The sequence below is a fragment of the Raphanus sativus genome, unplaced genomic scaffold, assembly GCF_000801105.2.
Source record: "Raphanus sativus cultivar WK10039 unplaced genomic scaffold, ASM80110v3 Scaffold0005, whole genome shotgun sequence".
Classification (NCBI taxonomy): Eukaryota; Viridiplantae; Streptophyta; class Magnoliopsida; order Brassicales; family Brassicaceae; genus Raphanus; species Raphanus sativus.
Genome location: NW_026615331.1, coordinates 88,711 through 111,596, shown reverse-complemented (window position 1 = coordinate 111,596; position 22,886 = coordinate 88,711). Strand labels below are relative to the sequence as shown.

Genomic DNA, 22,886 nt, shown 5'->3' with positions numbered 1-22,886 from the left:
TTTAGTTGTTATCCCTCAGTTACACTTTCTATCAATATATGTTCTTTTTTTTCTATCCATGTTTCTCACTGAGATATTTATATTAAACACAAAAAATTACAAGGTAACATATAAAAGTAGATATAAATCTACAAATGTCAAAAACATATAAAACTATAGATACGGAAGAAGCGGTAGTAGTGAGGAAAAACTTTTTATCATTTATTGGAAAAGTAAAAAAATAAAAAAGATAACATAGTATACATTTGGTAGTGTTAGAAGCTTTTTATTTTTAGTTAAAATTAATTATAATTTGTTTGAATGTTACTAAGTACAATTTCCCAAAGTAAAACCACATACATGGGAAAAATAAAATAATTTACTAGTAGTATCTGGAAACAGTGGATACATATTCTAGATTCATTTACAACCTTCTCTAGAAAGAGCTTTGCTTATAGAGAAGAAAACTGTAAATAATAATACAACTATATATTTGTCAAAAAAAATGCAACTATATATAAATTTTATGGAGAGTTTGAAATGTATATATTATATTAATTTTGACAATTATTCATTTTTATTTCGAACCCGGGGGCGGGGGGTTAATATCTGGTATGGTTTGTGTATGATAATTGCCAATGTTGCTTATGGTCTAGCATGCACTATATATGTATATCTCTTTATATCATGTTTTTGATTTAGTATGGTTTTTTACTTTTCATTTTTAATATACTTGGGAGAATATCTTAACTCTTAAGTATATAAGTAAAAGGGCACAGGGCTTATGAATTTTGTTTATTACACATTTAAGAGCATGTCCATTAATAACATTCCAGTGGGTATGAAATACTAAGCAAATGAAAATTTTAACAATTAATTTGAGAAATTTTAACAATCTCATTAGATACTCCTTTCATACATGTCTCATGTGAATGGTTTAGTTTTTTTACCTAAAAATTTAATATCACAATTGAACTAAATTAAAAATACTAATATCTAGATGGATAAGATATTCAAATGAGTATCCCACCAATAGAAATGCTCTAATAAAACATAATCTTACTCAACTGGATACAATCAAAAGCTCTTTCCAAAGGCTTACCATTACAAATCATTTTTCTTATCTATATACTACATGGTATTGCTTTTTCTTTTTGAGAAAATGATTTATAATAGATTTGTTTAATCAGTATGATCCTGCACATAAAATACTATTACTTCAGCCCGGCCTTGAACCTACATGATTTACCAAGGCCACCACTCAATTTCCTTAGATGATATGTTCACTGAAATCAAGATTTGTCTGCGGCTACTGATCTAACTGGCTGGGGTTGAATGTCTGGAACATGTTTGCATCCAGTGTCTCCCAGTTTGACATGTCGTATCCGCTGCTGTCTAATATAACCTCGTCTGATGCCAGCTTCAGTCGAAGGTCTTCTACAGTCAGTTGTTCATTCAAGGCTGCAACAATAGAGGTAAACTTTATAGCTAGTGTTTTTTCTAAAAAAAATATACCTAGAAATGGTAACAAAAGTATAAACAAGCTTAAAGGAGGTAACAAAAGTATAAACAAGCTTAAAGGTTGTTTCAACAGTAAGGTATTCCTATATGAGTGAAAGTCATAAGCAAAGATGAAATGCAAGTAAGTAAGAGAACCATTAACGCATGCTTAGAGGTGTGCTTAGTGATTTTTGGATTAAAAAAAGGAGAAAACAGACAAAAGATGGAAGTGTCGGTACTTAATTAAGCTGTCCAAGCGTAGGTGTTTAATCACTTTTACAACTTAAATTATTAAAAAAAGAATAAACATCCCTAATTGAATATATGGGTTAATGGTGTTTAAGTAACGCAAAGCCCTACAAAACCTGACACTTATTGTTATCGAGAAGACGCACCATTACGACATGACAACTGCTCCTGCAATCCGTTTGCACCAATCCGCAGTTGCTTGTTCTCGTCTTCCAGCTCTTGAACGCGACGCACCTTCTTAGGATTAGATTGTTCAGATGGTTCCCGGTTTGGCAAGATTCTGAAATGAGATCATCATGGATAAACTTAATGTCCACAAAACCATACTTACATATTTTAGTCACAAAATCTCAACTTTTTTTTTTTACCTCTTGGCATACTTAGGATCAGATAGAGCATTCTCGTTTCCATCAATTACACCATGATGATTCCCTAGGGAAGGAGGCAGATTTGGTGATTCGTGACCATTGAGATTACTAATCATCTCACTGCCACTGCTTTTCACATTCTCCGAATCTCCAAAGATTATCTCCAAGTCATCCGCACTATAAACATAAAAAATCTTGTCCTGATCCATATAGTTAGTGAGAAACACGTTCATGACACCGTCTGCTTCCCCACGAGATTCGTTTTCTCCTGCAGGCCTTTCGTTTGGCATCACGCCAACGGGCATCTCTATCGGGTAGATGGTTGTTGGAGAAAAGATCCCAATCATCGGCTCAGCACTCTGAGGCCTCACCAGTGAACTCGAACCAGAAAAGTTATGACTGTTTCTTCTTCTGTGAGCATTCCTCGGCGGGATACCACCACGGTAGCCAACCGAGGTGGTAGGCCTCGTGTACGGAAGCGGAGGCGGCGGTGGCGCGTTGTAGTTAGCCACCGGCGCTGGCGGATAATATGGTAACCTCCACAACGGGGCGGGGCTCATGTGCGGCTGTGGGCCGAAGGAGAAGGGATGATACGTGGGAAACCCCATTGGCGGACGGTTCAGTGGGATCTGAGGATACGGTAGAAGGGGTGGCAATGATCTCCGGCTAGGACGGCCACTTACGCCACTCTCGCCGCCACCGTTGCTAGGAGGACTCGGGAGTCGAGTGGAGTTGATGGAGCTTGTGTTTGAAGGAGCGATCTCGTTGTGACGAGGATTCATAGTTAGGGATCCGAGGAACGAACGGAGTGTCTCTCTCTCTGCATCATGTCGGAGTTACACTAGTCTCTATAACTCACTTTCTTTACTTAAAAAGCAAATCAAAAACACAACAACACACAAAAAAAACCCTAGTAAATTACTACTAGTAATCATCGAGGATCATTGCTTTACAATCAGAACTGATATTCAGTTCAAAGTCAGTCAGTTCGTACGAATGTTTCGAGAGAATTTAGAAAAAACAAACGAGATAATGATAATAGTAAATTAATGAAACTGATGTAAATTTTGCTTTTCAAAAATGAAACTGAAACGTTGAAGGCAGATAAACTAAAAGGAACTGCAGTAAGAAGAGTACCTCGGCAACTCAACAGTGGAAAACTATAGTAACTGCTGTATCTAGTTTGCTTCAGTCATTTGCTCGAGCTTTTATAAGTGAATATTTACAAAATTAATCCTTTCTACATTTTGAATTTAACAATTTCTCTTCTAACTTCCCTTTGATTTATACACTGTTTTTTTCAGTGTTTTTATCAACAGATTAGTATCAACTTTGCACTTGAAAAGATAAAATCAATCCTGTGCTATGGTGCTAAATGGTGTATTTTTAAAAGATGGGTACTAATTAAAATAATAAATAGTTGATGAAGTTTTTGTAAGTGGAAAAAGCTTGTATATTAAAATGGTAATATAAAGGTAATTAATTGTATGATTTATGAAATTTTCCTTATATAACACACATGTATATATATATATACATATATATATATATATATATATATATATTAGATTTTCCTTATTTATATACTTGCATTGACCACTTTTTTGTCTCGGGGTCTTAAATTGTCATTACCTGCATTAAATCACTAAATACATCGCTTAGTCACGTTAATCTCATTAACCTTGTAGATAATATTGCCAGAAAGAAAATTTGTAAAGCAAAGTGTAGATATACCAAGCTGGACGAGTTCACATAAATAACAATACAAATATTGTTAAATCATTTTTAATTACCTAGTCACGATGCGTAGTGCCAGTGTGCCACTATATTAAAGTCCAATTTTTGATTATATTAAAAGTACCTAATTTGTTAGTTTTCATTTGACAGTTACAAATTTCATATTGATATGTATTTCTCATATCTTGTAATAATTCTTTTCGGAATGTATCTCTCTATATATCTTTGGACATGTATGTTGTTTTGTCAGTTTCTTTCCATGTGGTAAGCTAAATTGAGAAACTACTAAAAAATACGTAATATTATATCTTTGAATGATTAAAAATAGTTCTGGAAATTAGAAGGGGGAGGTGCAGGGTAATCGAACCCGGTACCTCTCGCACGCGAGAGCCCGAGAAATCGAATCATCGAAAAATTGCAATTTTCTGTCTGTGTGTGTTAGTGGACAGGACATACCTAGTTGAGAAGATGAAGATCGTTCGCAGGGATTTTGTTCGTAATGGACCCGGAAGCGTGAAGGTTTTGATTGATTCCTTTGTTATAAATTGGGATTATTATGTTATCTTTCAGGCCCTAAGTTAGTTAGTTAGTTGTAACTTGTGCAAAAATTGAACTTGGAATTGATTGAGGGGTAGATGGTTGCTGAGGACTCGGATGATCTCTGGTATGCTTATAACCTTATTTCCACTGCCGATAGTGTCATGGCTGTCACTTTTAGGTACTCTTCTCTTCTCTTCTCATCTTTTTTTTTTTTTAAGAATCATGTATCTATCACACACTTAAAGTTCATTCCTTTTGTAATTAATAATGGGGATTTTTTTTAAAGTTCTGTATTAAACGATATAGTATCATGCAGGGAGTTACCTGTTATGTTAGAAGAATATAAGTTTACTATCCCTGTTCTTAGACTGGGTTGATTGAGATGCCTGCTTGATCTTAGAACATTTCTGACAAGCTTTTCTTTTTTTTTTCTTTTGCCTGGTTTCAGAAAGGTTCAGAGAGAGGTACCTGGTGGGGGAAGAGACTCTGAACGTGTTAGACTGAAGCTCGAAGTACAAGTTGAGGTATCATTTGTTAATACCTTCCTTCCTTCCTACTGTACAAACCTATTATGCTTAAACTCGCAATAACAATAAATGTGCTATATTGGTTTAACCGTTTACTTTCATTTGGGTAGTACAATAGATATTTTGATCACATATGTTACCTTTTGGTTGTTTTTGGCACTTTGGTCATGGTAACCTTAAACTGTGGAAGCTATATTTTTCTAATTGTATGGTCTAGTTGTCTTTGATTTTTCTTTATTTATTTAAAATTAGGAGGTGGACTATGACAAAGACGCATCTGTTCTACGCATACGTGGGAAGAATATCCTGGAGAATGAGCACGTAAAGGTAGTCTGTGAGCTTGACTTTTATGAGTTTATCACTTTGAGTTTTATGTGCTGAAACTTGTGTTGTGTCGCAGATTGGTGCATTCCATACTTTAGAGCTTGACCTGAAACGACCTTTTGTTTTGAGAAAGGTAAATCTCCTCTTTTTGATAGTCCTGTTCTGTTTCTACCTTGTAAGTGTGACATTATGCGTTATGCAATCTAGTTTCTATTTTACGAATAACTTAGGGCACGCTGATGTAGTGTTGATATACCATTTGCAAGATAAAAAGAAAATTTGGAATCAGCGATACTACATATTGTTTTAGATTTGGATAATATTCAAACTACATGTTCCATCATCCATTTAAGTAGATTTGGAAGTAGAAGCTATTTTGCTAGTACATAGGTTTTTGTAGCAGCCTGCTTAGTGCTTACTGTGTATGTGATTTATTTGTAACTAGGTGTTTTGCCCGCATTTGCGGGCTTAAAAATTATCAAAAATTTATAAATATTAAATACCATTAGAATAATTTTTCAAAAATTTATAAATTTTCAAAAACCATTAGCATAAATTGTTTTCATGCTTTTGGCAGCATAAAAAAACTTTATTTATATAAATCATGAAAAAACAGCTACAGATATCTTAGATAGTTTTCCTTGTGTTAGCACTTATTGTATAGTTAATCAATCACTTACGGATAATGAAATAATGAACCAACAATATAAAATCTGGATGTACCAAATATACATCTCTAATATCAATTAATATTTAGTATCAATCTGAAACATATACCAAAAATGAGCCTTTAATAAAAAAAAACACCAAAATGAGAATCAACCAATATATATCCAAAAGTTAAATAATCATAAATAAGATGATATATCCTGAATAAGATGATTTAATATTGTGATTGTCTTAAATCACATGTTTAATTAAAATAAGTAAAATTATTAATTATATTTATTAAGCATATGATAAATAAGCAAAATTACCTAAACCAATGGAAAATATGACAAATAAGCAAAATTACTTAAAATTTTAATTAAAACATCAAAATAAGAATCAACCAGCAGATATCAAAAATAATTATAAATAAGATGATATATACAAAATAAGATGTTATAATATTGTGATTGTCTTAAATCAAATGTTTAATTAAAATTATTAAAAATAAGCAAAACTATTAATTATAATTATTAAGCATATAATAAATAAATAAAATTACCTAAAATTACGGAAAACATGACAAATAAGCAAAATCACCTAAAATTATGGAGAACATGACAACTAAGCAAAATCACTTCATAAATAATAGTATAGATTTTCTTTCCTTTTAGAAAACTTCATTTGTAATTAGCAGTGTGTACATGGGTTATTTTCAGGCATTTTGGGACTCATTGGCTCTTGATACACTCAAGCAAGCCTCAGGTATGCTGCTTCTTTTCGACCTTCTTATTTTCTGGAGAAAATACCTTTGAAATTGTCATAAACCCACAAAGGTGTCTGTTGATTCTCGGCACATGATCCCAGATCTGTCTCCATGTGGTCTAGAGTAGACATCGAACCCAATTCATTGGTTTACAAACTTTCTCATGCAATATTCCAAAATTCTGCTTCTGTCCCCAGTTTATATATCCTCATAGTCCTGCAAGTCATTTTTTACTCCGGTTTCAAATTTGTTGCCCTTTGTTGTCTTGCATAGATCCCGCTGCCAGTGCTGATCTAGCTGTAGTTCTAATGCAAGAAGGACTTGGACAAATCTTCCTTGTTGGCAGAAGGTACTGATTACTCTAGTTGGTGTTTTGACGGCATGTATTTATACTTGTGTCACCTGGGTTGTTTTGGTTGAAGAGTATGGAAGGAGAGTCGAATAATTTTTTTTTTCTTACTTTTTTTTCCGCAAGAGTCAAATAAAATCATTCATTCTGTTCTCGTTTAATTGTAATTTTCTAATATTTGGCAGCGTGACAAGTAGCCGTGCACGAATAGAAACATCAATTCCTAGGAAGCATGGGCCTGCCATTGCTGGTTACGAGTCTGTATGTTCCTGCACTGTTTCATTATATACACGCCCAAATCTGTGGCTGATGGAATTTCTCTGATATTATCTCTTCAATTTTCGTTAATTCTGTAGGCATTGAAGAAATTCTTTGAGAATGTTCTGCAGGTTTGTTTTTGACTCTCAGAATATACAACAAAAAGCGTACCTGAGTTTTATACATGCTAAAAGTCTATTGATGTAACACAGGCCTTTGTGAAACATGTTGACTTCAGTGTCGTTCGCTGTGCAGTGATCGCAAGTCCCGGCTTTACAAAAGTAATTCTTGTCTCTCCAGACTGTTTCTAAACCTACAGGGTTAATAATTATCAATCAAATTGCAGCTGGACAAGCTTAATACTTGATGCAAGCACTTCCAAGAGTTACTGATTTTCCTTACATATATGACACACATGAAGTGGTGAGCTTTTGATTGTTTCTTATCTTCAGGACCAGTTTCATCGTCACTTATTATTGGAAGCAGAGAGAAGACAGTTGAGAGCTATAATTGAGAACAAATCGCGTATAATTCTGGTGCACACAAACTCTGGATATAGGTAGGGTTTCTGTGAAATAGTTTATGTAACCTATCAAAATAACTATCTGTCAAAGTTATAAAAAAAAATTAATGGGCAGTGTCAGATGAATGACATGCTTCAATTCAATGACGTTACTGATTTTAGATCTATGCTGCCATCTGCTAGATAAACCTAATAGGTTTCCTGTATAAGTATGTCCGGATTTACCGGTGTACTTACTTTATTAATGTTTAAATTCATGTTTGTGTGGTGGCTATCAGTGTTAAACCGCTCACCTCTAGCTTTTGGTTTGCTTGTTCACTTCGATAAATCCTGCAAATTTTCTTTGATCTTTAACATTAGTTTTGGTGGACAGACATAGCTTGGGAGAGGTTCTAAATGCTCCCAACGTGATGAATATGATCAAAGATACTAAAGCAGCAAAAGAGGTGATTTAAAATGTCAATTTAGCTTTGATAAATTATCATCTTCTTCTTTCAATATTTTTGTTCTTCTGTTTCTGTATGGTGGTGCTCTTAAACTGTACTTTTATCATTCATTGCTTGATGTGAATTTGCCTCGTGCAGGTCAAAGCTCTAAACGATTTCTTCACCATGCTTTCAAATGTAAGGTTCTTTTGCAATGTACAACAAAACGATTCTCATCCGTTTTAAAGTATGTTATAAACTTATAACGTGTCTTGAGATTCTCTTTGCTTGATTTAAATCCAGGATCCAGCTCGGGCATGCTATGGACCAAAACATGTAGAAGTTGCTCATGAACGAATGGCAGTCCAAACACTTCTCATCACAGATGAGCTTTTCAGGTTCAGTAATGAAAGGAGGGAATACTAATCGCAATTCGACTTCTGTATTATCGTGATTGACATTATAATTTTTTGTCCAGGAATTCCGACGTTAAAACAAGGAAGAAGTATGTGGATTTGGTTGAGTCAGTGAAAGATTCAGGAGGAGAGGCGTTTATATTTTCGTCGATGCATGTTTCAGGAGAACGTGAGTGTCTGCTACTTTGTCTCTTCGTTCTTCTTCATAACAAACTTTTATTAAGTGTTGATAAACTTTTGCAGAGTTGGCACAGCTGACTGGAATTGCAGCTCTTCTCAGGTTCCCTTTACCAGACCTCGAAGACATCGAGATGTAATATATATATCTTCTTCGGGTGTAGAAAACATACAAGATCATATACGTCTCACTATACTTATTAGCATCTCTTTATAGTTTTCAAGAGAGATTTGTATTGTGGCCCAAAAGGCAAACTCTTACATTAAGTTGGATCAGTCGTTGCTGTTGTGCAGCGTTTGTGAAACAACGTACCTTGTTGAATCTTGAGCCTTTGTGATTTATAAAACATATTTGTGGAGCACATAACATATGATGATATAAATGCTATACTATGATCTGCTATCTACCGGTCAAGTTAGTTAGCCTCAGTTCGTACTTCTTATACACATCATGAACATTAACGCAAACACAAAGCTATTGTAAAATTTCAACAACTTAAAACTATTCAAACCACAGAAAAAGGTGCGAGTGAAAATGAAACAAAATATACGATGTTTAAAGAAAGTCTATAATGTGTCAAAAAAGAAATATTTTTATATTAAAATGTAAATATTATCTTTATACAAAATTGTACAACAAATAATATTTTATAGTTTATTTATAATTGGTTAAATAATTATTTATACTTTAATGAGTATAAAGATGGATTTCATCTTCAAAAATATAAATTCTCACAACATGAATACAGATTTGTATACACCATCCATTTTCTCACACTTAGGTTAGGTTTGTGTGTTTTTAACCTTATATTTTTCAAACAAAAATATTTTTAGTTATCTATCAAGTTCAACCAAATAGATTATAAAACTTTAAAAGTCGTATAATATAAAATTCATAATTTTTATATTAAAAATTGAAAATGTCCAACTTTACAACCCAACTAATTTGTCAAAAAATTAATTATCACATTAAATATCAAAAGTTTCGGTTGATCAAGTTTATTACCGAACATAAAGACACCGTGTCCGACCAGTAGAAACGTAAAACCAAACCAAAAGCAAAAAACCCTCACATATAAATAAAACCCTATTCGCTCGCTCTCGTATCACTCCCACAACTTCCAGCAGCCTTCTGTCTGTCTGCTTCGGGAGGGGAAGAAGATCAATCAAACTCAAACAATGGCGCAATCTCTAGAGCTTCTGCTGATCCAATTCCTCATGCCTGACAACGATGCTCGCCGTCAAGCGGAGGATCAGATCAAGCGTCTCGCCAAGGATCCTCAGGTCGTTCCCGCCCTCGTCCAGCACCTCCGCACCGCTAAAACCCCCAACGTCCGCCAGCTCGCCGCCGTCCTCCTCCGTAAAAGGATCACCGGACACTGGGCCAAGCTTTCTCCGCAGATGAAACAGGAAGTTAAACAGTCTTTAATCGAGAGCATCACCGTAGAGAATAGGTTTCTCTCTTTACTTTCTCTTTCAATTGGAAAATTTTGAATTTAATTTGTTTTTGATTGAATTTAATTTGTTTTTAATAGTCCACCTGTGAGGCGTGCGAGTGCCAATGTTGTGAGTGTAGTAGCGAAGTACGCTGTTCCTGCTGGAGAGTGGCCTGACTTGCTTGGCTTTCTCTTCCAGTGTAGTCAGAGTGCTCAAGAAGACCACCGTGAAGTATGTTAAACTCTTTTGACTAATGTTTTGTTCACTTAACTGAATCTGTTCTTTCTTTTGTTGTTTGTAGGTAGCATTGATCCTTTTCAGCTCTTTGACAGAAACGATTGGGAACACATTCAGGCCATACTTTACCGATCTGAAAGCTCTACTTCTCAAGTGCATGCAAGATGAAAGCAGCAGTCGTGTCAGAGTTGCTGCTCTCAAGTAATTTCACTTCTCTGTTTTTATAGAAATGTTGCTGCTCTTCTCTTTAACAACCATATAATCTTCTGCAACTTTACCAGGGCGGTGGGTTCTTTTCTTGAATTCGCAAGCGACGGGGATGATGTGGTAAACTCCAGCGACTTTTCTCCTGCTTTTTTTTGGTTAAATGTTTTGATACTTTGTGTGTGTGCTTATGTAATTTATATATATCAGGTCAAGTTCCGAGATTTCGTTCCCAGCATATTGGATTTATCAAGAAAATGTCTTGCATCAGGCGAGGAGGATGTTGCTATACTCGCTTTCGAGATTTTCGATGAGCTGATTGAGTCTCCCGCTACTCTTCTTGGAGATTCCGTCAAATCAATCGTTCAGTTCTCTCTTGAAGTCTCATGTAATCAAACCCTGGAAATTAGCACACGCCACCAGGTTAGGAGAAACTATTCTCTTTTTTTACTTTTAAAACAGTTCAGACGATGATGTTATGTTTCCATTTATTGACCAGGCAATCCAAATAGTTTCATGGTTGGCAAAGTACAAAAACAACATCCTTAAGAAACACAAACTAGTCGTACCAATATTGCAAGTCATGTGCCCCTTGCTCGCTGAGTCATCCGACCAAGATGACGATGATGATGATCTTGTTACCGATCGTGCGGCTGCCGAGGTGATTGACACACTAGCTATGAACCTGCCGAAGCATGTGTTCCCCACTGTTTTCGAGTTTTCTTCCATGTATGGCCAGAGTCCGGATCTGAAGTTCCGGGAAGCTGCTGTAACGGCTCTAGGTGTTATATCAGAAGGTTGCTTTGATCTTATGAAGGAGAAGCTGGATCCTGTTCTTAGTATAGTCTTGGGAGGTTTAAGAGACCCTGAGAAAATGGTTAGAGGGGGTTCATCATTTGCACTAGGCCAATTTGCTGAGCATCTTCAGCCTGAGATCCTGTCGCATTATCAGAGCTTTCTTCCATGTGTTTTGAATGCGATTGAAGATTCATCTGTTGACGTGAAGGTAAACTTTGAAGCAAGGAACTGAGCTTCAGCACTAGTTTATTAGTAACGTTTCTAATTAATGTCTACAGGAAAAGTCATACTATGCTTTAGCAGCATTTTGTGAGAACATGGGAGAGGAGATTGTTGCATACCTTGATCCTCTGATGGGGAAGCTCATGGCAGCCCTCGAGAATAGTCCCCGTAATCTGCAAGAGACATGCATGGTACACAGACAACCTTTGCTAGAGTTTACGTTTTTACGAAATATTGATTTAAGCATTGTACTATTTGCTTGCAGTCGGCAATTGGGTCGGTAGCTGCTGCTGCAGAGCAAGCATTCAATCCATACGCTGGGAGGGTATTGGAGACGATGAAGTTTTTCATGGTGCTCACCAATGACGAGGATCTTCGTGCCCGTGCAAGGTCTACTGAGCTTGTAGGGATTGTGGCAATGTCTGTTGGGAAACAAGGGATGGAGCCGATTTTGCCAGCTTTCATTGACGCCGCAATAGCAGTAATTACCCTCACTGTTCTGTATCTTTCAACTGAATATGCCATTTTGTGGGAGAAAGAGCTCACCATGATAAAATTTCAGGGATTTGGATTGGAGTTCAGCGAGTTGAGAGAGTACACTCATGGATTCTTCAGCAACGTAGCTGAAATATTGGATGACTCTTTTGCTCAGGTGTGCATAAGTTTCTCTCAAATAGACTTCCTTCTTAACAGCTTTGACTCCGTTGGTTATATGTTTACGTAAATAAAATACATTTTATGCAGTATTTACCTCGCGTTATGCCGTTAGTATTTGCTTCTTGCAATCTTGATGATGGGTCTGCTGTCAACATTGATGAGTCAGACGAAGATGTGAACGATTTTGGAGGGGTGTCCTCTGATGATGAAGCTCATGATGAGCCCAGAATCCGGAACATAAGCGTAAGAACAGGAGTTTTGGATGAAAAGGCAGCTGCAACTCAAGCTCTTGGCCTTTTTGCACTCCACACTAAATCTTCTTTTGCACCGTATCCTTTAACTTTTCTTTATGTTTTTTTACTTCTTTGGACGTCTTACTAGAATCCTTTTTCATGCCTACTTAACTAACTTATTAGCTACCTCGAGGAATCATTGAGGATCATGGACAAACATTCTGGATATTTTCATGAAGATGTTCGGCTTCAAGCGATCACTGGTTTGAAGCGTGAGTTTTCAATCTATTGATTGTATAATTTCTTGCTCCAATTATTGTAATTCCTATTACTATGCCGACACAGACGACCTCATCCGTAACTCTTCGAACGTCTTCCGTTGGAGGATTTAAATAGACATAGCTTAGTAAATGGTGTTTACTTGATTCATTGTACTTTTCCCGACATATGGTGCAACCAGCAACATGTTTTAGGATTAAAAATTGGCTAGCAGTTGAGCATATGGCCCTTTGCTTCTGTAATATCATATGATCAATTTGATGTCACTCAGTTTTGTTAGAATATGTAGCTCATCGGATCTGTTAAAATTTTAATTTTTAAAGCTTACGCAATTTATGAGTTGGTCTTGTCATTTTACCTTTGAGTCTCTAAACTTATCTTTCTTTTATCTGTTGGAATTGCAGATATATTGGCCGCAGCACATGCCATTTTCCAGACTCATAATGTAAGGGACTTGATCTTGAATCTCTCTATCTTTCTCTCCACACCTCTCTTCTAGTTTTTCCTTTTTCTGATTATTTGGTTCTCATTTAGGATGGAACTGGGAAGGCAAATGAAATTCTTGGTAATCCACATTAGGCAGCACCTTTTGCCTTCTCATTAACAACAAGCATGACTTTAGAAGATACTGAGATAGTTTTTGTGCACCGCAGACACAGTTATGAATATTTATATCAAAACCATGGCTGATGATGACGATAAGGAGGTTGTTGCTCAGGCTTGCTTGAGCATTGCAGACATCATGAAGGATTATGGTTACGCAGCCATTCAAAATTGTGGGTGTCTCTTTACTTGTTGGATTCAATTTTATAAAAAAAAAGGTTACTTCAGGATATTCAAATTTTAAAACTCTTGTATACTGTGCTGACGACATTGTTTTTGTAGATCTATCGCCCCTTGTTGATGCGACATTGCTACTGCTGACGGAGAAAGCAGCTTGCCAGCAAGTAGAAGACGAGAGTGATGATGATGATGATGTTGGACATGATGAGGTCCTCATGGATGCAGTTTCTGACCTCCTCCCCGCCTTTGCTAAGTGTATGGGGTCTCATTTCGAACCCGTCTTTGCAAAACTCTTTGAGCCGTTGATGAAATTTGCGGTGGGTATTTAGTGACTGCAGCAGTCATTGCCATAACTTCTTTCATTGAAGTTTAGACACTTACTCTTTCACTTCTTTTGTTTGTAGAAAGCTAGACGTCCCGACCAGGACAGGACAATGGTTGTTGCTTGTCTTGCCGAAGTTGCTCAAGACATGGGTGCTCCAATCTCTGCCTATGTCGATGTGATTTTCCTCAACTTATGTTCCATATGATTGTTTCTTGGTGTTTGAGCTGTGTATTAGAACCAACCAATTAATTGGGATTATTTTTTCTTTTTCTGCAGAGGATAATGCCTTTGGTGCTCAAAGAATTGGGATCAACTCATGCAACCAATAAAAGAAATGCAGCTTTCTGTGTTGGAGAGCTATGCAAAAACGGGGGTGAAACTGCTCTCAAGTATCCTTTTCGTGTTTTGACACTTCAACTATACTGAAGGCATAATAAAGATTTTTTGTCCATTGACTTTTTCAGCACATGCCATATTTGTCTTCCCTTGATTCAATACCAGATATTTCGGTGATGTGCTACGTGGACTTAACCCGCTTTTTGGGGAGTCAGAAACAGACCTCGCTGTTAGGGATAATGCAGCAGGTGCTACGGCGAGGATGATTCTTGTTCATCCTGAATTAGTCCCACTAAATCAAGTATGATTGATCTCAGGATAGGCTAGTTTCTTGTATATTTATGTTGCTAACCTTATGAAACCATTGTACTCATTCCCTGAGTTAATATATATGATCCAGGTACTTCCAGTTTTGTTAAGAGGTCTACCTCTAAAGGAAGATCAAGAGGAGTCCATGGCTGTATACAGTTGTATATACTCGCTTGTTTTAGCATCCAATCCACAGGTATTATTTTCTTTCTCTTTCTCCCATGTAATTTTTTGTTCTCGGGTTTGGTTTAATCCTCTGGTGGGTGTTGGGATGCAAAATCAGATAATACCTCATGTACCGGACCTGGTAAGAATATTTGGGCAAGTGGTGGAGTCGCCAGTGGAGAAAGTTGAAGTGAAAGCAATAGTAGGCAGAACTTTCTCCCACCTGATATCGGTTTATGGGGATCAGTTGCATCCTTTCATAAGTGGTCTACCTCCTTCTCAAGCTAACGCTCTTGCTGCGTTTGCTTCTTCTACTGTTTGATTTGAGTCTATTGTATTCTACTGTCATCCTGTATTTTTTTTCTGATTTGTTTGAAATCGATTCTTGCTCATTTGAGTCTCAAATCTTTTTTCTTCTCCAGAGTTTTGAGAGTTTTGTTTTTTTCTTCCTCATTTTTTTCCATTTATTTGAAGTTTTCCAAGTTTGCTGCAAGTTATTTTGAGTGAAGATGGGGTAAAATGTTATCTGTATTTTACCCTTGATATGTTTTTTTTACATTGACAAAATTGTATTTTGGCCTTCATAATGTGCTGGCATTTGGTTATATTATTGAGTAAAATGTACATTGCTGTTCGGGAGTGAATATTACATTATTTTAGTTACTCAGCTAGGATTTAGTGAAATTTCATACAGTAACGTACCTGTAAGCAACAACTTTAATATCTGGAAGACATAATAACAGTGTAAACATAATCCAGTTACTTATGACATCTTCTTAGTAATGAACCAGAAGGTTACGGTACGGCTCGGTTAAGTAGTTTCTTATCCGGTGAAGCTCTTGGTTAATTGAATACGCTTGGTGATGAAACTGACGAGAAAGGAAGGAACCGTTCGTCGGCAGAGAGAGAGTTAAATCGAATAGCGGAAGGAAAGCTCGTGGAGACAGCTGATGAGAGAAGCTTTTCGTTGAGAGAGAGAGAAAAGAGATCAGAGGTTTCTTCTTCCTTTGTTTTGAGAGATAAGCGATGGGTTACGGATGGGGGATGTTGGAAGGCATGGTGGTGATGGGATCGCTGTGTCTGTTAGGGTCGGCGGGTCTCTGGTTTTTAAATCAAAGGCTATACAAGGAGTACGAAGAGAAGCGAGCCTTGGTTCAGATCATTTTCAGCGTCGTCTTCGCCTTCTCCTGCAACCTCTTACAGCTCGTCCTCTTCGAGATCATCCCCGTCTTGTCTAGAGAGTAAGCTTTCTCTGTTTTGAAACTCATTTTATTGAATCTTTCTTCCTCTGTTCCATTTCATGTGGAAACCTTGCTGGATCATGTCATGTGACATTCATTTGTGAGAGAGTGAATGTATTCATTCAGCTTTTGAAAATTACCATCATTTTAATTATATATTTGATCTGAGTGAGACATATATATATATATATTTATATATATTTATAAATCTTTTCTTATCTGCTAGCTAGAAAAAAAAAGTTGAAGCCTTTGGAGCTTTCTATTGAGATTTTTGTTTTTGCTTTGCAGGGCAAGGATGGTTAATTGGAAGGTGGATCTCTTTTGTTTGATTGTGCTTCTTGTTTTCATGTTACCCTACTATCATTGCTATTTGATGCTTCGCAATACTGGTAACCCCTTCCTCTCACGCTACCTCTACGTTTACTTGCTATTGATCTTCTTTTTTTTTTTTTTTTGCCATTTTAATAATTGTATCAAGTAGAAGGTTATTAGCTTCATTATTTGTTAATGTGTCATTTCAGGTGTAAGAAGGGAACGTGCTTCTGTTGGGGCCTTGTTATTCTTGACAGCCTTCCTTTATGCTTTCTGGCGCATGGGAATTCATTTTCCTATGCCTTCTCAAGACAAAGGTACCTCTTTGTGTTTATGCATGCACCCTCCCTCGCCTCACCATTGTAAAAGCGAGAAGCAAATTGATCTTATTTACATTTGTTATAAATAATGCCTGCTTTTTAATGTGTGGAGTAGTAGATGATGTTTTATGTAGAAAACAGAATGTGAGTATTTGACACCGACTATGGTTGCCTGACTTTAGAAAATACCTTCAGATTAAATTTGCTAGTATGTGACACCGACTATGATTGCCTGACTTTAGAAAATACCTTCAGATTAAATTCGCTGAATCAATCATTCTGCCTTCTTTATGTTTGCGTCTGTTTCTAGCTTCTATGCATATACAAACGCTCTCGGTGCTTTTTTCGTGTAGGCTTATGATCTTGTTTCTGCTTATTAGTTGACTTAACCACCCTTTTATCTTGAAAGGTTTCTTTTCAATGCCTCAACTGATCAGCAGAATCGGGGTCATTGGTGTCACCCTCATGGCCGTTTTATCGGGTTTTGGAGCTGTCAATTTACCCTTCAGTTATATATCCCTCTTCATCAGGTATTCCTTACACTATTCAAGTTTTCTTCTAGCTTCTGCTTTATTCTAATTGCTTTTGCTGTTTAGTTTTTTCTTGCCTATTATCATTTTCCTCTTGTGTCACCATTAACTCTGATGAATAGTTAGATAGACATGATTAGCACTGCATGTGTCAGTTGCCACTTTATTTTCCTCCGAGAGGAGAAAAAAATTGCATCTAAGAGCAAAGTAAATAATGGAATAAAAAGAGATGTAGACTAAAAAACATGTTACAAAACAGTGTATAATGGGAATTTAAGTACTGAAGTAGCTGAACTTTGAATGAAGCGTTTTATGTTCTGTAATGTAAATTGTCACACTGATAGAGTACCTGTATTGGAAAGTGTTTTTTTTTATAATATTTGTAACAGCTCGTTTTACTGTCTCTCTTCCTCCCTGGAAACATATTAGAGAGATCGAAGAATCAGAAATAAAATCGTTGGAAAGGCAACTGATGCAATCAATTGAGAGTGGCATAGCTAAGAAGAAGAAAATTATTTTATGCCAAGTTGAGGTGGAACGAAGTCAAGTATCAGAAGAGGTATGCTTCTGTCTACTATTTTTTTAGTATACTCGATATGGAATTGTACTTTTAAGTTTCATTTTAGTTAACATTCTGGATTAGGTCAGAATTCTTTGTGTATTTTTGTACTTGTATGTCACAATGCTCATCAAACTTTGAAACGACTTTTCTATCATATAAGAAATGCTTTCTATGCTTACGTCAAAGTGTTCTCTTTATGCTAATTCTGTGATGAGTTTTAGGAAGTAATCACATGGTGCTTTTGGCTTCCAGATTCAGAAGGGTAGATCTTTCTTTAGAAGATTTGTAGGGACTGTTGTGCGGTCGGTTCAAGATGACCAAAAGGAGCAAGGTCAGTCAATATGTTCTTAGCTTATGTAGTTATGCCTGCTAAACATTATATTCGTAAAAGTGATTTTACATGTACAGTATGTTCGACTCCATTAGGTTTTACGTATGTAAAATAAATCATGTAAATTCACCTATCAGATTAAAATGTCATCTTCTTTCATTAAGCTGAAAATATTCATTAATCTTTTGCAGATATAAAACTAATGGAGGCGGAGGTGGAAGGGTTAGAAGAGCTGTCAAAGCAACTATTCTTGGAAATTTATGAACTCCGCCAAGCAAAGGTTCCTTTCAGTACTGTACTATATATAAGCTTTGATTTAACTACGAATTCTACTCATTCTAATGCAACGGCATCTTTCCAAACTATCTGTTATTTAGGTTATTTACTTGGTGGTCTTGTAAAGCTGTAATACATTTTCAAGCACTTTACTACTTCGTTCCATTTGCAGGATGCTGCTGCTTTTTCTCGAACTTGGAAGGGTCATGTGCAGAATTTACTTGGCTATGCGTGTTCCATTTACTGTGTGTATAAGATGTTAAAGGTAACTTTTGTTTGTCTATATGTGAGCTCCCTTTGGTATTTTTAACTCTATGGTATCCCAATATTGAAGACTATGTTAAACTCTTCGGAAGTGTAACAACAGATTCTTGGTTTATTAGATGAAAATGTCTTGCATATTTTTTCTGTTTAATTTTTCTCAATTGTCATTGTGAGCATTTCTAACTTCTCTGTTTTTTTCCCTTTGCTTTCTCTGCAGTCCTTACAAAGTGTCGTTTTCAAGGAGGTATTCTCAAGCTCATGTTATCACTATCATTGTTTGTTTACTTATTTACGACATGAAATAGTAATCAGCTTGAACTACAGGCGGGCAACAAGGATCCTGTCACGATGATGATCAGCATATTCTTGCAGTTCTTTGATATAGGAGTAGATGCGGCATTGCTCTCACAGGTTTGTCTGACTTTGTTATCTTATGTCTATAGTAAATCCAGTGACAAAGTTAATATTCTTTTTCCTCACAACGTGTCTTCCATATGAAAAACGGGAGGATTTGTTTTTTTTTTTTTTTTCTCTTCAATAATAACCGTACTTTCATAGAGCCTTTGACGGGATGGAGAATTTTTTTCCCTGGGAGTTCACAGTTATTTTAGACGTTTTTATACTAGCTGTTAGATGACCTTGTATCCTGAAAAATGCTTATATGGTTGGTTGCCCAGGATGGTGCAACTTAGGTCTGATTATGTCTCTTTCTTTATTATTTTCAGTATATTTCCTTGTTGTTTATTGGGATGTTGATCGTGATATCAGTGAGGGGATTCTTGACGAATCTGATGAAGGTGAGTTCTGAATTTAGCTATAAAGTTTCTTCATTTCGTCTTTATATGATCTTCTATGTTATTCAGTTACTTCAACCTGATTGGACTGATTGCCCTTGTAAGTGTTGGTGAATGACTTGTGTGTGTGTGTTTTTTGTGGGGTTGCACAGTTCTTCTTTGCAGTATCCAGGGTAGGAAGTGGATCTTCAAGCAATGTTGTGCTTTTCCTATCTGAAATCATGGGAATGTACTTTTTGTCTTCTATTCTCCTTATTAGAAAAAGCTTGAGAAATGAGTACAGGTACTCCCGAGTTCTCCTAACAGTTAAACCAAAGATAACACTAGAAGCACTAACTAGTTACTTATAAATGATGCTGTTTTGTTGGCTGCAGAGGGATAATAACAGATGTATTAGGCGGAGATATTCAGTTCGATTTCTATCATCGATGGTTTGATGCAATCTTCGTGGCCAGCGCTTTTCTGTCTCTACTCTTGCTATCTGCGCACTACACATCTCGTCAAATTGATAAGCACCCGATTGACTAAAAAGCAAGCAAGCAAGCGAATCATCTGTACACTAATTGAGAGTTTGATGTACATGAAAAGCTTGATACACTACTTTACTATCGAGGCCAAGCATTGACTGTACATATTTGCTTTGAAAGGATTAGTCTCTCTCTCTCTCTCTCTCTCTCTCTCTCTCTCTCTCTCTCTCTCTCGAGTTGTAAATGAATTGAGAATTTGATATTAAAGAGTTTTTTTGCCTCTTTAAATCTTATAGACATGCTTTAATTTTTTTTTATATTATCTTATTTACACGCAAACATAATCTTTCATGCAGTACTTTAAAATAAAATAAAGGAAAAAGAAAAGAAAAAGAGTAAAGGGTACAATGATTTCATGAGACATTGACTGAGATGTCTTTTCTTTTTCCTTTTTTGTTAGAAATGAGAATATCCTACTTTAGAGAAGTTGGTTTGTGTTAGTTAGGTTCAATGTGTTCGCTAACTATGCAATCGAGATCAAGGTTAGAGACACATATAAAAAGTTTCAAAACAAGTTTATAAAAATTCTCTAATAACTTAAGCGTCGTTGTAAGCAACTTCAGGTTCTATCACACTCTAAAAAACAGTAATCAATTTAAACCACAGTGAACAAGGCTATCAGCTTTGCTGTCAAAGCACTAACTAATAAACATCATTATTTTATTCTTCTGGTCGTTAAGCATGTTTATAGGTATATCTTAGTCCATATTTTAGTATTAAAAAGCATTAAAAATTAAAAGAAAGAAAAAAGTTGTTACTTAATTAAGATAAGAAAGTCATGTATCTTACTGAGAATGTCATACATGTATTGGCTAGAGGAGAAATGGAGAGATGAAATGTTGTTTTATTCTCATTCTCTTGTTTCTCTTTCTCTCATTAAAACCTACTTAAGATACAATTAAAGTATCTGTCTATAAACATGCTCTTATCTTTTTATCTCAGCATTTAAACAAAATCACTAAACATTTTTTGCTCTCTCTGCATCATGTAAATGTTGTTTTTGAACTAATAAAAAAAAAAAAAAAACATTGTTGAGAAAATAAAACAAAACAAAAAAATATATATAATTGGTACGCAACAATATTTTTTGGCGGTTCACGGCGGGGGGCGAAAAGGTGGGAGTTTCTAACGGCGTTAGAAAAAAAGCTCTTCTTCTTCTGCGTCGCGTTGTCTCCGACTCATATTTGCTCAGGTAAGCTTCTTAGACGATTGATTCGTAGAAGCTTTACCCCCTCTGATAAGTCTTGGATCTATCTACTTGTTCGCTGTGATGTAGAAGAACCCGTCCCCTCATTTCGGAACATCGTCTCTGCTTGTTGCCGACGAATTGTTCTTTGGGTATTTTGATAAAGCCTTATCACAAATTGATTGCTGTTATCGGGGTTGTTTAGGGTTTGATTATGTACATATTAATCACATCTCTCTTGTTCAGGACCCAACATCATGTGTATTTGCTTCTCCTTTTTTTTTTGTTCTGAATTAGATATTTTTTTTTATCCTGACTACATCTAGTGCGTTAGGTTTAAGGTTGGATGATAGAGAGACACTTGACTTTCTCTTACGATGAGTACACGAAGAAATGGCATTTCCAGACATCAGCGAGCTGACAACTCCCGTGGTGAAGGAGGAGGAGGGCCGAACTGGATCCTAATTGCAGGGGGTGCCTTGTTGAGCACTTTGTCTATACGCTTTGGCTACAAGTTAAAGCAGTCTGTTCCTCCACATTCTGATGGTACTGTGTGGTTTAAAACGTATTCACATTCCCTCCATGAGGATTTAAGTTTTATTTTTCTATCTATCTTATTGGATGGTTGTTGTGCAGCCAATGGGACATCTGACAGAGGAAAATCTCGAGGAGGATGCTGCTGCTTGCATTCTAGCTCATCTTCTTGTGGAAGGAATAAGGATTGTTGCCTCCACAGCTGTCCAGGTGAGAGTTTCTGCACATTTATTTAATTCACATAGTCTCTTACTGGTGTTTGCTTTCGCGGTTATCTTTTGGATGTGAGACAAGAGATCTAAATATGGAGTTGGTTCTGAAATTTTTTGAAGCCACTTTTGCATTAGGATATGTCCTTTGTAGCCCAATCTGGGTTCATATTTCAAGTAGCTTACTTGCATGAATGAGCTGGCAACTATGTTTTTGTGTTCTCATAGTTTTGCTTTCTTGTCAGGAACTGAGAATGTGGAGGGAGACCATGCCATTAACGAACAAATGGTGGTTCCCAGTAATTCCCTGCCTCTTGTGACAGTTCCCGCTCCATCATACATCAAAGAGAATGGCCTCGGGTGGGCTGATCACTTGGAAGTACCCATGAAACCATACAATCATCAGTCGACCTGCTCAGATTCTCCTTGTGTATCTGAATCAGGCTCAGACATATTCAGCAAGCGAGAAGTAATACAGAAACTGAGGCAACAGCTTAAGAGACGAGATGACATGATACTCGAAATGCAGGAACAGATATTAGAGCTGCAGAACTCGCTTAACTCGCAGATGTCACACTCCAGCCATCTCCAAGCTCAGCTAGACGCAACAAACAGGGATCTGTACGAATCAGAGAGAGAAGTGCAGAGGCTGAGAAAGGCAATCGCTGATCACTGCGTGGGACAGGCTGGTAGCAACAACGGCTGGAACGGGGAATCAAACGGGTTTATGGACAGCGAAAGCAACTACGAGTCGCCGAAAAGGGATCAAAGGATGGAGAGAGAGTAGAGATGTTGAGGAAGGAAGTGAGTGAGCTTAAAGAAGTCATAGATGGGAAAGAGTATCTACTTAGGAACTATAAAGAGCAGAAAATGGAGCTTTCAGAGAAGGTGCAAGAGTTGCAGCGGAGATTGGACTCCCAGGTCCCAAACATTTTGTAGGTTTGAAAGGTTAATTGGTATTTGTGCATTCTTTACTATCTTTTCTTGGCTAGGAGAGAAACAACAAAACATGAATTATTGCTCTCTCTC

General features: G+C 36.5%; 5 protein-coding genes across 10 annotated transcripts; 4 read left to right on the top strand and 1 right to left on the bottom strand.

Moving 5' to 3' along the window:
* Positions 1-1,811: 1,811 nt before the first annotated feature.
* On the bottom strand, positions 1,812-2,878 carry LOC108839512 (bZIP transcription factor 30-like). The gene is made up of 2 exons (XM_018612268.2): positions 2,097-2,878; positions 1,812-2,008 (listed from the first exon to the last, which is right to left on the bottom strand). Exons 1-2 carry the CDS (start codon positions 2,876-2,878, stop codon positions 1,858-1,860), a joined length of 933 nt encoding a protein of 310 aa, XP_018467770.2. The 3' UTR covers positions 1,812-1,857.
* Positions 2,879-4,147: 1,269 nt separating this feature from the next.
* Positions 4,148-9,165, top strand: LOC108821044 (protein PELOTA 1). 6 transcript variants are annotated; one of them, XM_056995575.1, is made up of 16 exons: positions 4,148-4,352; positions 4,469-4,551; positions 4,822-4,897; positions 5,153-5,227; positions 5,301-5,399; positions 6,592-6,637; positions 6,912-6,987; positions 7,173-7,248; positions 7,344-7,376; positions 7,458-7,526; positions 7,698-7,804; positions 8,142-8,214; positions 8,353-8,391; positions 8,497-8,591; positions 8,672-8,778; positions 8,853-9,165. In XM_056995575.1, the coding sequence occupies exons 1-16, from the start codon at positions 4,302-4,304 to the stop codon at positions 8,924-8,926; spliced, it is 1,179 nt and encodes a 392-aa protein (XP_056851555.1). In that variant the 5' UTR covers positions 4,148-4,301; the 3' UTR covers positions 8,927-9,165. The 6 variants fall into 6 exon arrangements, with proteins under 6 accessions (XP_056851555.1, XP_056851554.1, XP_056851558.1 ...); XM_056995574.1 differs by having other exon boundaries at positions 6,547-6,637; XM_018594092.2 differs by having other exon boundaries at positions 4,149-4,352; positions 5,301-5,357.
* Positions 9,166-9,867: 702 nt separating this feature from the next.
* LOC130500643 (uncharacterized) lies at positions 9,868-15,395 on the top strand. Its single transcript, XM_056995573.1, has 20 exons — positions 9,868-10,240; positions 10,322-10,454; positions 10,525-10,661; positions 10,742-10,787; positions 10,875-11,087; positions 11,164-11,670; positions 11,741-11,875; positions 11,950-12,165; positions 12,247-12,336; positions 12,429-12,670; positions 12,758-12,846; positions 13,258-13,298; positions 13,388-13,418; positions 13,507-13,629; positions 13,739-13,953; positions 14,041-14,136; positions 14,238-14,350; positions 14,463-14,598; positions 14,698-14,802; positions 14,890-15,395. The coding sequence occupies exons 1-20, from the start codon at positions 9,966-9,968 to the stop codon at positions 15,091-15,093; spliced, it is 3,147 nt and encodes a 1,048-aa protein (XP_056851553.1). The 5' UTR covers positions 9,868-9,965; the 3' UTR covers positions 15,094-15,395.
* A 147-nt stretch (positions 15,396-15,542) lies between these two features.
* On the top strand, positions 15,543-20,150 carry LOC108841996 (GPCR-type G protein 2). Its single transcript, XM_018614790.2, has 13 exons — positions 15,543-16,012; positions 16,301-16,401; positions 16,534-16,641; positions 17,054-17,174; positions 17,604-17,733; positions 17,989-18,067; positions 18,259-18,347; positions 18,516-18,608; positions 18,825-18,851; positions 18,932-19,018; positions 19,333-19,404; positions 19,554-19,684; positions 19,776-20,150. The coding sequence occupies exons 1-13, from the start codon at positions 15,798-15,800 to the stop codon at positions 19,927-19,929; spliced, it is 1,407 nt and encodes a 468-aa protein (XP_018470292.1). The 5' UTR covers positions 15,543-15,797; the 3' UTR covers positions 19,930-20,150.
* An 872-nt stretch (positions 20,151-21,022) lies between these two features.
* LOC108841999 (uncharacterized) lies at positions 21,023-22,871 on the top strand. The gene is given in 6 exon segments (XM_018614798.2): positions 21,023-21,120; positions 21,205-21,266; positions 21,449-21,660; positions 21,751-21,858; positions 22,103-22,615; positions 22,618-22,871. Coding segments are annotated over 4 exon segments (969 nt in total). The 5' UTR covers positions 21,023-21,120; positions 21,205-21,266; positions 21,449-21,491; the 3' UTR covers positions 22,797-22,871.
* The last annotated feature ends 15 nt before the right edge of the window (positions 22,872-22,886 follow it).

Coding starts and splice junctions, on each gene's coding strand:
- LOC130500643 (XM_056995573.1), top strand. CDS start 9,966: ATGGCGCAATCTCTAGAGCTTCTGCTGATCCAATTCCTCATGCCTGAC. Junction 12,337..12,428: donor TGGATGACTCTTTTGCTCAG/GTGTGCATAAGT, acceptor CATTTTATGCAG/TATTTACCTCGCGTTATGCC. Junction 13,299..13,387: donor CCATTTTCCAGACTCATAAT/GTAAGGGACTTG, acceptor GTTCTCATTTAG/GATGGAACTGGGAAGGCAAA.
- LOC108821044 (XM_056995574.1), top strand. CDS start 4,302: ATGAAGATCGTTCGCAGGGATTTTGTTCGTAATGGACCCGGAAGCGTG. Junction 4,898..5,152: donor AGCTCGAAGTACAAGTTGAG/GTATCATTTGTT, acceptor ATTTAAAATTAG/GAGGTGGACTATGACAAAGA. Junction 5,400..6,546: donor TCCTGTTCTGTTTCTACCTT/GTAAGTGTGACA, acceptor CTTTCCTTTTAG/AAAACTTCATTTGTAATTAG.
- LOC108841996 (XM_018614790.2), top strand. CDS start 15,798: ATGGGTTACGGATGGGGGATGTTGGAAGGCATGGTGGTGATGGGATCG. Junction 17,175..17,603: donor TATATATCCCTCTTCATCAG/GTATTCCTTACA, acceptor GAAACATATTAG/AGAGATCGAAGAATCAGAAA. Junction 18,068..18,258: donor AGATGACCAAAAGGAGCAAG/GTCAGTCAATAT, acceptor AATCTTTTGCAG/ATATAAAACTAATGGAGGCG.
- LOC108839512 (XM_018612268.2), bottom strand. CDS start 2,878: ATGAATCCTCGTCACAACGAGATCGCTCCTTCAAACACAAGCTCCATC. Junction 2,009..2,096: donor GATCCTAAGTATGCCAAGAG/GTAAAAAAAAAA, acceptor ATCTCATTTCAG/AATCTTGCCAAACCGGGAAC.